Source organism: Natator depressus, chromosome 9 (assembly GCF_965152275.1).
Source record: "Natator depressus isolate rNatDep1 chromosome 9, rNatDep2.hap1, whole genome shotgun sequence".
Lineage (NCBI taxonomy): Eukaryota > Metazoa > Chordata > Testudines > Cheloniidae > Natator > Natator depressus.
The window spans coordinates 3,165,435-3,178,242 of record NC_134242.1 but is presented as its reverse complement, the minus strand read 5'-3'; the positions used below and the strand labels follow the sequence as shown (position 1 = coordinate 3,178,242).

The 12,808-nt window shown below is 49.5% G+C and overlaps 1 protein-coding gene across 2 annotated transcripts in view; it reads left to right on the top strand.

The window, feature by feature from the left end:
* Positions 1–12,808, top strand: part of CCDC50 (coiled-coil domain containing 50) — a 55,869-nt gene that overhangs the window by 454 nt on the left and 42,607 nt on the right. The window contains exon 1 of one of the 2 annotated variants that reach the window (XM_074963337.1): positions 2,320–2,362. The exons of the other annotated variant lie outside the window; for it this stretch is intronic. Within the exon in view, the coding sequence (XP_074819438.1) occupies positions 2,335–2,362 (28 nt within the window). The 5' untranslated portion in view covers positions 2,320–2,334. Of the gene's footprint in view, positions 1–2,319; positions 2,363–12,808 lie in introns of those variants that run through there. 2 annotated transcript variants of the gene reach the window in all.

The window sequence follows — 12,808 nt, the reverse complement described above, 5'->3', positions numbered from 1 at the left end:
GGGCTCGGCTGGCGGGCCTGGGCGCTGCTCGGGCGGAAACCCCCGGCGCCGCCGCCGCGTCCAGGGCGGGCGCCCAGCGAGGAGCCCGGGGGGGCGAATTGAAGCCAAAGCCCCGGCGCTGGAGGAACCCCGCGGGGGGGGGGGGGGGTCTGGTTTCTGGTTTCTGAGCTCCTGCAGGGGGGCTGGACCTTCTTGTGCTGGGGGCCCCTGAACCAAGCTGCAAACCCCGCCTGTGATGGAAACCACTTCGCCCAGCCTCCCGGCGCCGATCCTGGGGGGCGGCTGGCCATGAACGCCTCTCCCCTGTTTGGTTCAGGGTGTCTGTGGCTAGCAAACGGAAACCCAGCCCCAGCTCCCCCTGCCAGCGGGATACGGTGTGGCTTTGCGGAGCCCCTTTGGGCTACCAGGACCGGCGGGGTCACACGCTGGTGAAGATTAGACGCTCCAGAGATGGAGGGAGCCCGTGTGGAGATCCGGCTTTTTGTTCAGAGCCCTTTTTACCTGTGTTGGTTTAAACTTAGGTCGGATGTTTGTTTTGTTTTGTTTTTTTTACCGGTCCTAAAACGGGGCCGGGAGGGGGACGGGACTCGGCAGAGCAAACCAGGCGCTGCTTTCAGCTTCCTAGAGATCTGCAAGTCACTTCCAATTTCACTGGCCTGAACGTGCTGCCAGGGCCAGTGCCTGGCCGGAGACCAAACCAGCCGCGCTTCTGCTTTCCTAAACTCCGCAGAGCTTCTGCATCGGTCCGGGGAGCGGCCCCGGATTTATTAGTGTCCCTGTGGAAGGGGGGTGTATGGAGAGAGGGCAGCGGGGGGCTTCAGCACACCCGTAAGCATGGCAGACAATAAGCCTGGCTATGCAATAGCTGGGAGCCCATTCATGCTATTGATGTGCAAATCTGCTCTTCACAGCCCTTGCCCCCAGCAAGTTAAGGGCTGAGCCTTGGGAACAGAGGGGAAAGGCAGAACTGTGGAGGGCGAAGAGGTTAATTCTTCATCTTTTGGGCCAAAGCCCGTTGTCAAATTAATGGTGCCCAGGATCTAGTTAAAACACGCTGTGGTCCCATGCATGCTGTGAGATTTAACCACGTTTTAACGGTGCCCCGTGTGTCACGGTTCAAAGACCTGGGTAAAACATGGGTCAGTCCTGCCCCTGCTGCAAGGCCAAATGTGTTTTTGCCTGTGTCTGGACTAGCCATGTGGTAACCCAGTCCTCCAGCATCACAGATCTTATCTGTGCTCAGATGCAGTGGTTAGCTCATCAAAGCTTATGCTCAAATAAATTTGTTAGTCTCTAAGGTGCCACAAGTCCTCCTTTCCTTTTAACTAGACTGCAGTGTAGCTGGGATTTCACCTCTCAGGGCTTTCTTGGGTTTGCATTGTTCTAGAAGGAAAACAACCACATTTTTTGTTTTTTGTTGAAAATTAGTTTAACGCCTACTCGGAGTGAGTGTGATCTAGTAACTGTAGCAAAGGCCTGGGAACTGGGAGTTCTGGGTTCAATGCCCAGCTCAAACAGTCAGTGACTCAGTTTCTCCAGCTGGAAAGCAGGGATAACAATACCTGCCTACTTCAAAAGGGTGCTGTTGGGCATTATTAAAAATGCTCTGAGGTCTTCAGATGAAAAGTACTGTTTACGGGGAAGATACTGTTCCTGCTTACAACAGAGTAAATCTTTAGTAACGTCACCAGTCGAAGGAGTTACTCTGGATTTACACCAGTGTTACTGAAAGTGGTGAATGTTATAATTACTGTCTACATCCATTCAAAACATCTTAGACATGTTTCCAAGTCTGTAGCCAATAGTATTTGTTTCATAGTTAATACAAAATAGCAAGCATACACTTGAAGATCCAGTTTAGTCTTAAAAACTTGAGTAGATGGAGGGGAAACAGGCCAAATCCTAAGAATTTTGTGTTAATTGCCAATAGAGAATGGTAGCATTCAGGGTGAAATCTTGGCCCACTTAAGTTAATGGCAAAACTCCCACTGATTTCAGTGGAGCCAAGATTTCACCCTTAGTGCCAAATAACAATTTGATTAGTGGAGTGTTACAACATGGCTAAAATGTGCAGGGTAGGTGGAGCCTTTGTGTTCTGTAAAGTCTCAGTCGAATACCTTTAATTTACTGGGAACATAATTCATCAGGTTTTATTCTGATGGAAAGCGCTGAACCCCAGTTGTGCTCTGTTTAGAATAGATTGCTTCATTACTGACCTCGCTGTTTCTAGCATCTGCATATGATACCAGACAAAGGGAAGAAACAGAACAGCTTCCATAACCAGGGAAATATTTGTTCCAGAGGCAGAAAATCACCGTCCGTCCTTTTGGAGAAATGTCCACTCTGTTTATTTTGGACAAAGGTCAGTGTGGTGATTCATTAACGGTTTGGAAGACCATTTTGCTACTCTGTTTGCTTCGGTTTCTTTATTTCTTAACTCTCCCCCAGATGAGAACTATCGCTGAGGGTCTAGTCATTGTGACAATAAGATGCCATGGAACTGCTTGGGAGAATAAGGGTATCGTCACTGTTTTAGTGCTGCGGTCATATAAAATCTCTTCTAAACTAAAAAATGTTAAACTGATTCTGTCCTCGGATGGATAATCTAGCTAGATGCTGCAGGAAGTGGTGCTGGTTATTCAAATCTGCAGATGATTTCTTACTAAAGCCAGGTCACTTTTGCCAACACTTAAAAAGAGTAAATGGGATGATCTGGGTAATTAGAGGCTTGTCTGTCTGACATTGATCCTGGGCAAGATAAGGGAGTGGCTTAGGGCAGAATTAAAGGAGGGCAATATAATTAATACCAATCAACATGGGTTTATGGAAAATAAGAAGCTAGTTTGACAGGGTCTACTTTTTTTTTAAATGAGACCACAAATTTGGTTGATGAAGGTTATAGCATTGGTGAAATATACTTAGACTTCTGCAAAGCATTTTGACTTGCTACCCCACAACATTTTGATTGATTGATAAAACTAATTTGGCACACAGTAAATGAATGAAAAGTTCTCTCAAAATACAATTGTAAATGGGGAATTATCATCGAGTGGGTGTGTTTCTAGTGGGGTCCCGCAAGGATCTGTTCATGGCACTCATCAGTGACCTGAAAGAAAACAAAATCAGCACTGATAAAGTTTGCAAATGACACAAAAATTGGATGAGTGGCAAATAACAAAGTGGACAAGTCACTGACAGAGTGATCTGGATTGCTCGGTAAGCTGGATGCAAGCAAACAATATGCATTTTAACACAGCTAAATGTAAATGTGTGCATTTGGGAACAAAAAATATAGGCCACACTTACAGGATGGGTGATGCTTTCTGAAAAAGATTTGGGAGTTCTGGGTAATCAGTTGAACATGAGTTCCCAGTGTGATGTTGTGGCCAAAAGGGCTAATGTGAACCTGGGATATGTAAACTGGGGAATCTTGAGTAGGAGTCGCTGGAATACTGTGTCCAGTTCTTGTGCCCACAATTCAAGAAGGATGTTCTAAATCAGAGAGGGTTCAGAGAAAAGCCGTGAGAATGATTAAAAAATGAGAAACCATGCCTTATAGCGACAGCCTGCGACCAAGTCACCCTTAACCTTCTCTTTGTTAAACTAAATAGATTGAGCTCCTCGTGTCTAGCAGTACTCTGAAACAGTACATAGATGGGGGAACAAATATTTAGTAACAGGCTCTTTGATCTAGCAGACAGAGGTATAACAAGATCCAATGGCTTGAAGTTGAAGGTAGGATACAAGGTGTACAGTTTGAACAGCGATGGTAACTAACCCTGGAACAGTTCAAGGGTCATGGTGGATTCTCCATCACTGGCAATTTTAAAATCAAGATTGGATGTTTTTTCTACAAGATTTGCTCTGGGAATAACTTTGGGGGTGCTCTCTGGCCTCTGCTCTGCAGGAGGTCAGACTAGGTCAGGGGTGGGCAAACTTTTTGACCCGAGGGCCACATCGGGGTTCCAAAACTGTATGGAGGGCCAGGTAGGGAAGGCTGTTCCTCCCCAAACAGCCTGGCCCCCACCCTGTCCCACTTCCCGCCTCCTGACTGCCCCCCTCAGAGCCTCCAACCCCCCCTGCTCCTTGTCTCCTGACAGGCCACCCGGGACCCCCCCCCCCCATCCAACCACCCCCTGTTCCCTGTCCCCTGACTGCCCCCTGGAACTCCCTGTCCCTTATCCAACCGCCCCCCCCCCCCCCCGCCCCCTTACCATGCCGCTCAGAGCACTAGGACTGGCATACACGCCTCCCGGCCAGAGCCAGCCACACCACCGTGCTGCCCGGCAGGAGCTTGCGGCCCCGCCGCCCAGAGCGCTGGCGGCACGGCGAGCTGAGGCTGTTGGGGAGGGGGGGACAGCAGGGGAGGGGCCGGGGGCTAACCTCCCCGGGCAGGAGCTCAAGGGCTGGGCAGGACGGTCCCACAGGCCGTAGTTCGCCCACCTCTGGACTAGATTATGACTGAGGTCCCTTCTGGTCTTAGAATCTGTGAATCAGTAGTAATATCAGTTCAGGGTTTGATTTTTTTTTTTTAATTGATATTAAAAGCCGTAAAAGCCCTAAATGCAGCGATACCACAAAATCACTTTTGTGGCGGTATAACTTATTTCTTTTGGGGCGCTGGTATAGGCTACACCGGAACTCTTTTGTTGGTAGAAACTGCCTCTACCTAGCTATCCTGGCAAGCCTCTTCCAGTGTAGACTAGACCTCAGTGCTTCAGCCCGGTATTAGAAGCCACTTTGTTGTTGGAGTTGCCATCTTTTAGACGAGATGCAAAGTGCAGTTTCTGACCATTGTGGTCACTAAAGAAACCATAATAATATTTATCCGAAGTAGTCATGTTAGATGCGGTGCCTGGCCAAGTTTCGTCTTGAGCTATTTCTTGCCTGGGTTCATATTTGCTGTTTTAAGAGGAAACAGTCTTTTTCCTTCCCAGCCCTGAGCTGCTGGGCAATGTTACTGTGTGCTGTTTGACCGCTGTCAGTTTCCATCCCAGAGGTGGCTGCACGGTGGCAGTGAAAAGATCCATATGCATACTTCGTGAGGCCTTTTTCACAGCCTCTGGGACAAAAGCAGGCTGGAGATAGACAATTATTCCTAATCAGTTACTTATGAAACTGACTTGTGATGCAAGTAGTTGCATGCCAGGCTGATCCCCATCCCCTAGCATAATACCAGAGGTTAAAGCAAGGGAATTGTGTGTAGGGAAAAACACATTTCCCTGGCTTAAGTAACCAGCCCTTCTCCACAGCTCCCCACCTTGTTTCAATCTGCTTTAGCCACTTCATATCAACTCATAGATGCAGTACACACGTGTATCCTAAGGGGCGCAGGTGGGCTGGAGTCAGGGTGTCACTGGGGGAATCCAAACTGTTATCTCTTAGGGCACGTCTACATTGTAGTGTAAGCCCTGGGTTTGAGCTCAGGCTCAAGCTTAACCCTCCTTCTGCCTACACACAAATCCAGTTAAGTCAGGGATTGGTCCAACGGCCCCAGGACCCTACAGGAATGGAGAGTCTGACCCTGAGTCAGTCTGGGATCTATGGTTCAAGCAGTGTAGATGCTGCCTTGTTGGACTTGTGCTCTAGGAGTCTGCCAAAAGTATCCCATGGGCTGACTTTGTTTGTCCTCTGGACAGCCAAGCTAGGTGGTTGCACCATGAACAGAGGGCTAGAATGACCACATTTTGGGAGGGTGCTAGGAAGTCTGGGGTATGGGTGGTTGGACTTAGCAAATGCAATGCAGATGCTGGGACCCAGGGTTCAGGAATTCCTGCCCTGGGGTTACAGATGAGTGTAGATGCTCAAGCCCTAGGCTAACAAACCCAGGGTCTGCTAACTCGAGTTCCACTAACCCTTGGCTTACTTTGCAGTGTAGACAGACCCACAGGGATCCCCCAGAGCTGCACAGATCCCACCTCTCTTTCCAGGATAGTCGAGTCCCTGTGGTCCATTTGGTTGCTGCTGCCTCTGCCAGGGTGCAAGGTGTGCCACTGGCTTTGTGACGCAGACACCTGCCGTCTGAGACAGAGACACAGGCCGCTGACCGGGCAGCAAGGAGAACATAGCATAGATTCCAAGGCCAGAAGGCACCACTGTGATCCTCTGGTCTGACCTCCTGTACAGCGCAGGCCACAGAATCCCCCAGAACAACGCCTACAGCAGATCTTTTGGAAAAACCTCCCTGCTTGATTTAAAATGTTCATTCACGGCCTTATGCTGCCAAGTGGATCTGAACCGGTGAACGGCTCTGGAGCCTACTTCCAATCCCCTGTACCAGCTCTGGTCATTTGTTTCCCCCTCCTGTTTCCAACAGGTACCTGCCCTCTGACATAAACCACCCTTTCTGGGCCCCAGGCTTGTCACCAGCTGTGTCCCCTAATTTGGAACTGGGTTAAGCTGTCCTGGGTCAAGTGCCATTTAGTAGCAGTGAAGCACATGTGTGCTCTGTCGCTAAGCCCCCAGTGTAGACAAGGCCTGACTGTTTTCAGTGCGTCTCTTCAGGGCGGGTGGCCGTGACAATGGCTGCATTACGAATTCCGCTCTCATTGAAGACTCTAATTTGACTTTTTTTTACAAACACTGAGCTGTAGTTTCAAAAGCTGCTCTTTGTGTTGATGCCAGCTTGACTGGCTTCTCCGCACGTGTCCCTGGCAGGCACAGCTGCTGCCGTGGGGGAACAGGAAGGGCTTGTATGGCTATGTTCTGTCTTGGCCAGGGTTTTCTCGGTGCAGGCAGGCTGCCTGGCTCCCGGTGCACAGCTCTTTTATATGATTGAATACAAGTTTGTTCTGAGCATCAGCCCCGTCTTCCCCTTTCTCCTCCCCCTCCACTGCCTGCCCTCTGACCGCTGCAGCTTCCCTGACCTTCACGGAGACCCTCGCTAGTAGATCCGCATAGCTGCTGACTTTGAAGGCAGCAGATGCCGGGTTATGGAGCAGAGTTCTGTGTTTCTCAATCTCTCTTGGAATCTGCCCAGATTTACTGAGGCTGTTGGCTTATGTCAGGCTTTTCAGTGACTGTCTATGGCAGAGGTGCTCAAACAACGGCCTGTGGGTTACATCCGGCCTGCGGGACTCTCCTGCCCGGCCCCTGAGCTCCTGGCCTGGGAGGCTCGCCCCGGCCCCTCTCCCGCTGTCCCCCCTCCCCTGCAGCCTCAGCTCACTGTGCCGCCGTGCAATGCTCTGGGTGGCGGGGCTGCGAGCTCCTGACCCGGTGCTCTGTACTGCGCGGCGGTGTGGCTGGCTCCAGCCGGGCGGCGCGGTAAGGGGGCTGGGGGGAGGGTGGATAGAAGGCAGGGGAGTTTGGGGGGTGAGCAGGGGTCGGGGGCGTGGATGGGGTCGGGGCGATCAGCGGGCGGGGAACAGGGGGGTTGAATGGGGGCAGTCAGGAGACAGGGAGAAGGGGTGGTTGGATGGGGCAGAGGTCCCGGGCTGGGGGGGCAGTCAGGAGTGAGAGGCAGGGTTGGATGGGGTGGAGGGGGGCAGTCAGGGGCAAGGGTTCTGGGGGCGGCCAGGGGACAAGGAGGTGTAGATGGGGCAGGGGTCTGGGGGGGGACATTAGGGGACAGGGAAAAGGGGTGTTGGATGGGGCAGGAGTCCGGGGGGGGCCATCGGGGGTGAGAAGTGGGGGGGTTGGATAGGGGGCGGGGGCAAGGCCACGCCACACCTGGCTGTTTGGGGAGGCACAGCCTCCCCTAACCGGCCCACCATACAATTTCGGAAACCCAGTGTGGCCCTCATGCCAAAAAGTTTGCCCACCCCTGGCCTATGGCCTGTGTTGTGTGTCTGCAGGTAAATGAGGGTAGAGGGAAAACAACTTGGTGTCTTTCGGGACTGGAAATAGGTTCAGAATTTTAGATTATTGGTATGGGGAGCGGGGAACCTCCTTAGGATTTCTCAGAGGTTCAGTATGGAAACCCAAACAGTGCTCACCTTGCTCATTAAGGTTTCACTTTGGTCTCTCTGAAGCCAGAGCAAGCAGGCTTTGGCCTGTCAGTTTTAGTGTCATCAGGACAGCAGTTGTTCAGGCGGTTGAAGATCTGCAAGGTCATTGCTAAAGCACCTACACTGTGCTGCTCAGGCCCGGGTGACTGACTTCTAGCGTTCGCTGTGCAGGGTCGTGGTTTTCTGCTTCGTGGCTTCTTCTTGGAAATCATTCTAGGCCGGCGCTTGGGGACTGGATGGCTCGGGGGGATATGTTCTGGGTTATATAGGGCCTTCCATATCTGGGGCACTGTTTCACATCTGACCCTGGTGAACAGTAATTGGTTTTCTGAAGTGTACAGATTCCGTAGTGGCTTGACTGGGGCTCATCACGCCTGTGACTAGAGCTGTGGGGAAGTTGCCGTGTGAAGCCGTTCATCTGAGCGTTGCTGGCCTGGGTGTGAGATTTGCATGAGCCTTGTAGAGGGTTTGGTCTGGGCTAGAAACAACTGGTTCCTTACTCCAAAAACTTTTCCCTGAGCAAACAGGCTCGAGTGTCTTCTCCCATCCCCCTTGTCACATCTGACAGTGCTACGGATTGTCTGTAGCTAGCCAGGGACATTGCGCAAGGAAGAACAGCGTTTGGCTGAGGGCTGTCTGTACGCTCACCCCTGGCTCCAATGCTTTCTGCAGGCAGCAGCCAGTTGATTCCTTTGCTTCTGCATGGTATAGTAGGGGTAAGCCCCATCGTTTTCAGTTTAAACCGATTTCTACCCAAAAAATCCCAGGTTTTACAAAACGTTTTATTTGTTTTTTTCTAATTTTCACCCTACGTTTGTATTATTCAAATATATAAAAATAACTTGTTTTATTATGAAAATACAATACGTTGCATGAGAGAGCTGTATTACGATAATACATTAGTCTGTGTGTATAGGCAAAGCTGCCTGCTGAGTAAGGCTAGGTATTAGTCTAGACTCAGGATACACACAATAAACAAACAGGGATGCACACAAGCTCTGAAGGGTGTGCGCCTCTGAAGCTACTGATGAATCTCCCGCCCACCACATGCACATTTCGAGCTGTTAGCAGATAACGATTTAAAGATCTGACATACTAAAATGGGAAGAAAATAAAAATTTAAAAATAACGAAAACAGGAGAAAAGGACAAAGTTAAGTGTATGCGCTGCAAATGGTGTGGCCCAATTATCAAATGTTAATATTTATAGCCTAATACTTTTAAGTCTACAGTAAACTGTTTATTCAAATAAAAGTTTTCATTTGGGGTTTAGGGATATATTGTTTTCTTAAACTCAGAGGTGGCGTTGTGTTTTTGAATTCTGTATTAGTTCTGCAGCAAACCACATTGAATTCCATTCATCAAAGCATTAATCTAATCATTGCTTCCCCCTCATCCTTCCCTCCACCAAAATAACCCAGATATTTTCCTAGACAAATTATTAATAGTTTTTTCCCACTGATTTCCATCTATTTTTGTTGTTGCAGGAATAAACACCGGTAAATTCCTGGGAAAAATAAAATAAAATAATAACCAAATCGAAGTATGAGTATAAGTATGAGGTACGTGAGGCCTCAGGTTCAGGGAAGCAGTCTCTCTCCTGCCCTGATCCTGAAAGGAGAGCAGGGAAGACTCAGGTGCCCCCCCTCCTCCTGGACTGTAATAGGCTACTTCAGGAAAAGCAGGGTCATGGGGCCTGCGGGGAGGCGGGTGACCGTGATGCTTTTCAGTTTAGGAGGAAATGGCCCTGTTTTGCAAGGGTTTGCCTCTTGTTGACTCAGAGACTTCTGAGTTGAGCCTGTTTGTTCAGAGAAAAGTATTGGGAGTAAGGAACCAGGTGTTTCTAGCCCAGGTCAAATCCTCTGCAAGGCTCACGTGACTCTCACATCCAGGCCAGCAACGCTCCGATGAAGCAAGTAGGCTTCACGCGGCATCTTCCCCACAGCGCTAGTCCCCAGCGCATGAACTTGACAATCCATATGCCAGACAGCTGGCCAGTTTCACACCAGCCTACTTGCTTCCTCATCTAGATTTAGCTCAAGCTCAAAACATGAAAGCCTCTGGGGGAAGGGAGGCGGTTCTTATGCTTAAAACATTGAACTAGGACCTAGGAGATTTGGGTTCAGAGACTCCCTGTGTGCCCTTGGATAGATCATGCAGACTCTTTGTGCCAGTTCCATGTCTGTCATCCCTTTTATCTGGCGTGTCTGTTTGGATCATAATAGAGAGTCACCGTGTGTTTGTGAGGTGCCTCGCACAATGGGGCCCCGATACGGCTATTAGGTTGTAATAACTTACATTCTGATCCCAGCGTCTGCGCCCCCGATGCACTGTCTGACCTCACGGATCTCTCTGTGAATCAGTTACTCTGCCTTTTAAAGGCACCGTGCCTCACGTGGTATTGTGGGGATTAACTAGTTAGTGTTTGTAATGAGCTTTGAGATCTCTGAAGGCCGGTATTGAAGGAGCCTGATCCAAAGACTCTCAGCAGTGTTCCACTGACCTCAGTGAACCTTGCATCGGGCCCTGATGATGATTTGATTTGTGCGCTAACCCACGGTGCAACCAATTAACCCAATAACTCTTTGCCGTCCAAATAAAATAGTCTAACTTGAACTTTTTTGGCTTGAGCTGGTGATGGTGGTAGATTTAGTCTGCGCACTGCTGACAGCTTTCTCTGTGGTCACCGCTATGTGGGACAAAGCTGAAAGTGTGGTAGGAGTGAGTCACTTTCCATTAACTTCCGTTTTACAGGCTGTTTCGAAAACCGTGTGTGGTAAAGTGTGGAGCCCACATGTGCGTGGGTGCAGTGTTTATCTCCTTCTTCCCCCGCACCAAGCAACCTCTTTGAACCAAACTAATACTCTCGGGGGACGGATTGACTTATGAGAAACTGTTGAGACATAATTATGTGGAGTTCAGCTAAGTGATGACTAAGGGGGAAGGGGACATAAGTCTACAGATATTTGAAGCATATTAGCACCATTGGGAGATGGGAATTACTCAGTGTGCTACAACAGGCCAGAACAAGAGTTAATGAGAGACAATTAAGAAAAGAAACATTTGGTCTGAATATTAAGAAGTTTCTTGACAGTGAGATGTGGTCTCCTGCAGAATCCACTCCTAAAGGACATGATGGATGTTGGTTTTACAGCTAGACTGGACGAGACACTAGAGCGTGTCCCCATCAGAAATGCTCCTAGAGAGATGGGCTGAGATGGCCACATGTGACATGCGTGACTCCTAGAAAGCGCTCCATGGGTTCTGCGGCAGCCTCTCCCACCGCTTTGAATGGAAACCTCTCTTCTATGCTCCTCAGTTTTCCCCTTAACCTTTTACTAGAGTGTGGCTCTTTCTCCTCACAATACAAAAATGCTATAGCCTCTCCCATCGTAGAAAACCCACACACCCTTGACCCCTCTTGCTCTCCACCTATTGCCCCATCTCCCTTTTATCTCCAAGCTGACTGGACATGCTGTTTAGTCATTGTCTGGAGTTTCTCTCCTCCAGTTCCATCCTAGACCTTCTGTAGTCTGGCTGCTGCCCCTTGCACTCAGCTGAAGCCACTCTTGCCAAAGCCTCGAATGACATCTTCCCAGCCACATCTCAGGACCAGCACTCCATGCTCGTCCTCCTTGACCTGTCAGCTGCATTCAACATCACCAGCTGAGCTCTTCTTCTTGTAATCTTGTCTGAGCTTCTGTGACTCTTTCCTCTCCTGGTTCTCCTCCTACCTCTCCCTTTGCTCCTGCGGAATGTCCTTTGGGGATCTTACCCGTCCCCTCTCCAGATTTCTGTGCGGGTTCCTTAGAGCTCTGTCCTTGGTCCCCTTCTCTTCTCTTGCTACATCTTATCTCTGGGTAATCTCATCTGCAAACACGCATTCAACTACCATCTCTGTGCTGACGACTCCCAGAACTACCCCTGTACTCCAGACCCGTCTCCTTCTGTCCAAAGTAAAATCTTTGCTTGTATCTCTGACACCTCTTCCTTATGAATGTCTAGCCATCAGCTCAAGCTCGATGTGGCTGAACCAGAGCTCCTAATTCTCCCTCTGCCCCAAGCCCTGCCTGCTACGTCCTTTCTCCAACCCTGTAGACAATAGCACCATTCTGCCTGTCACTCTGTCCCGGAACCTGGATGTCATCTTCGACTCTGACCTCACGCTAGGTCCTCACTCCAGGGTATGTCTAAATCTTGCCAATTCTGTTTGCATAATATCTCGAACATATGGGCTTGCGTATCCATCCACACAGCTAAAACTCTTGTCCATACTCGCTAGAGCGGGGTCTGTATAATCTGTAATGACGTTACTGAAGTCAGCGAAGAAGCTCTATAATCTTTCCCAGAGGAGCATAGAGAGCTCTCTCGTTCATTCAATCCTGTCCTCCTTATATTTTTTTCTAAGTTTTATCTCTAAGGATTGAGTCAGTGGTGACATGTTGGGAGAGCTGACACTTCATGTTATCCACTGAACTCTTTGCCATCCCCCTTTACATCTGTCTGTGCATCTCTCTCCTGAGTGGCCATGTGAGCCCCTTCACCAGGCTGCACGGTCGAGGGCTTAAAAATGCTGGCGAAGCATCCAAGATGCATGACCCTGTCTCTTCAGAGCGCTGCCAAGCGTTGCACTGGAGCCTGACAGGCCTGCAGATTAGACGAGAAAGCAGCAATTTGAGTGGGGAATTTATTTTTGGATTTAGCAGAAATGAGAAGCGCCGCCGATCGGAGAAGTCCAGTGTGTCCCTTGTGTGGCACAACATCACTTGAAATGCTGAAGAGAAAGCGAGTTAATGTAGGAAAGCAAATGCACCAGAGTACAACATGCACAGAGGAAGTAAATGCCCCAAAGAGTGCAAATAC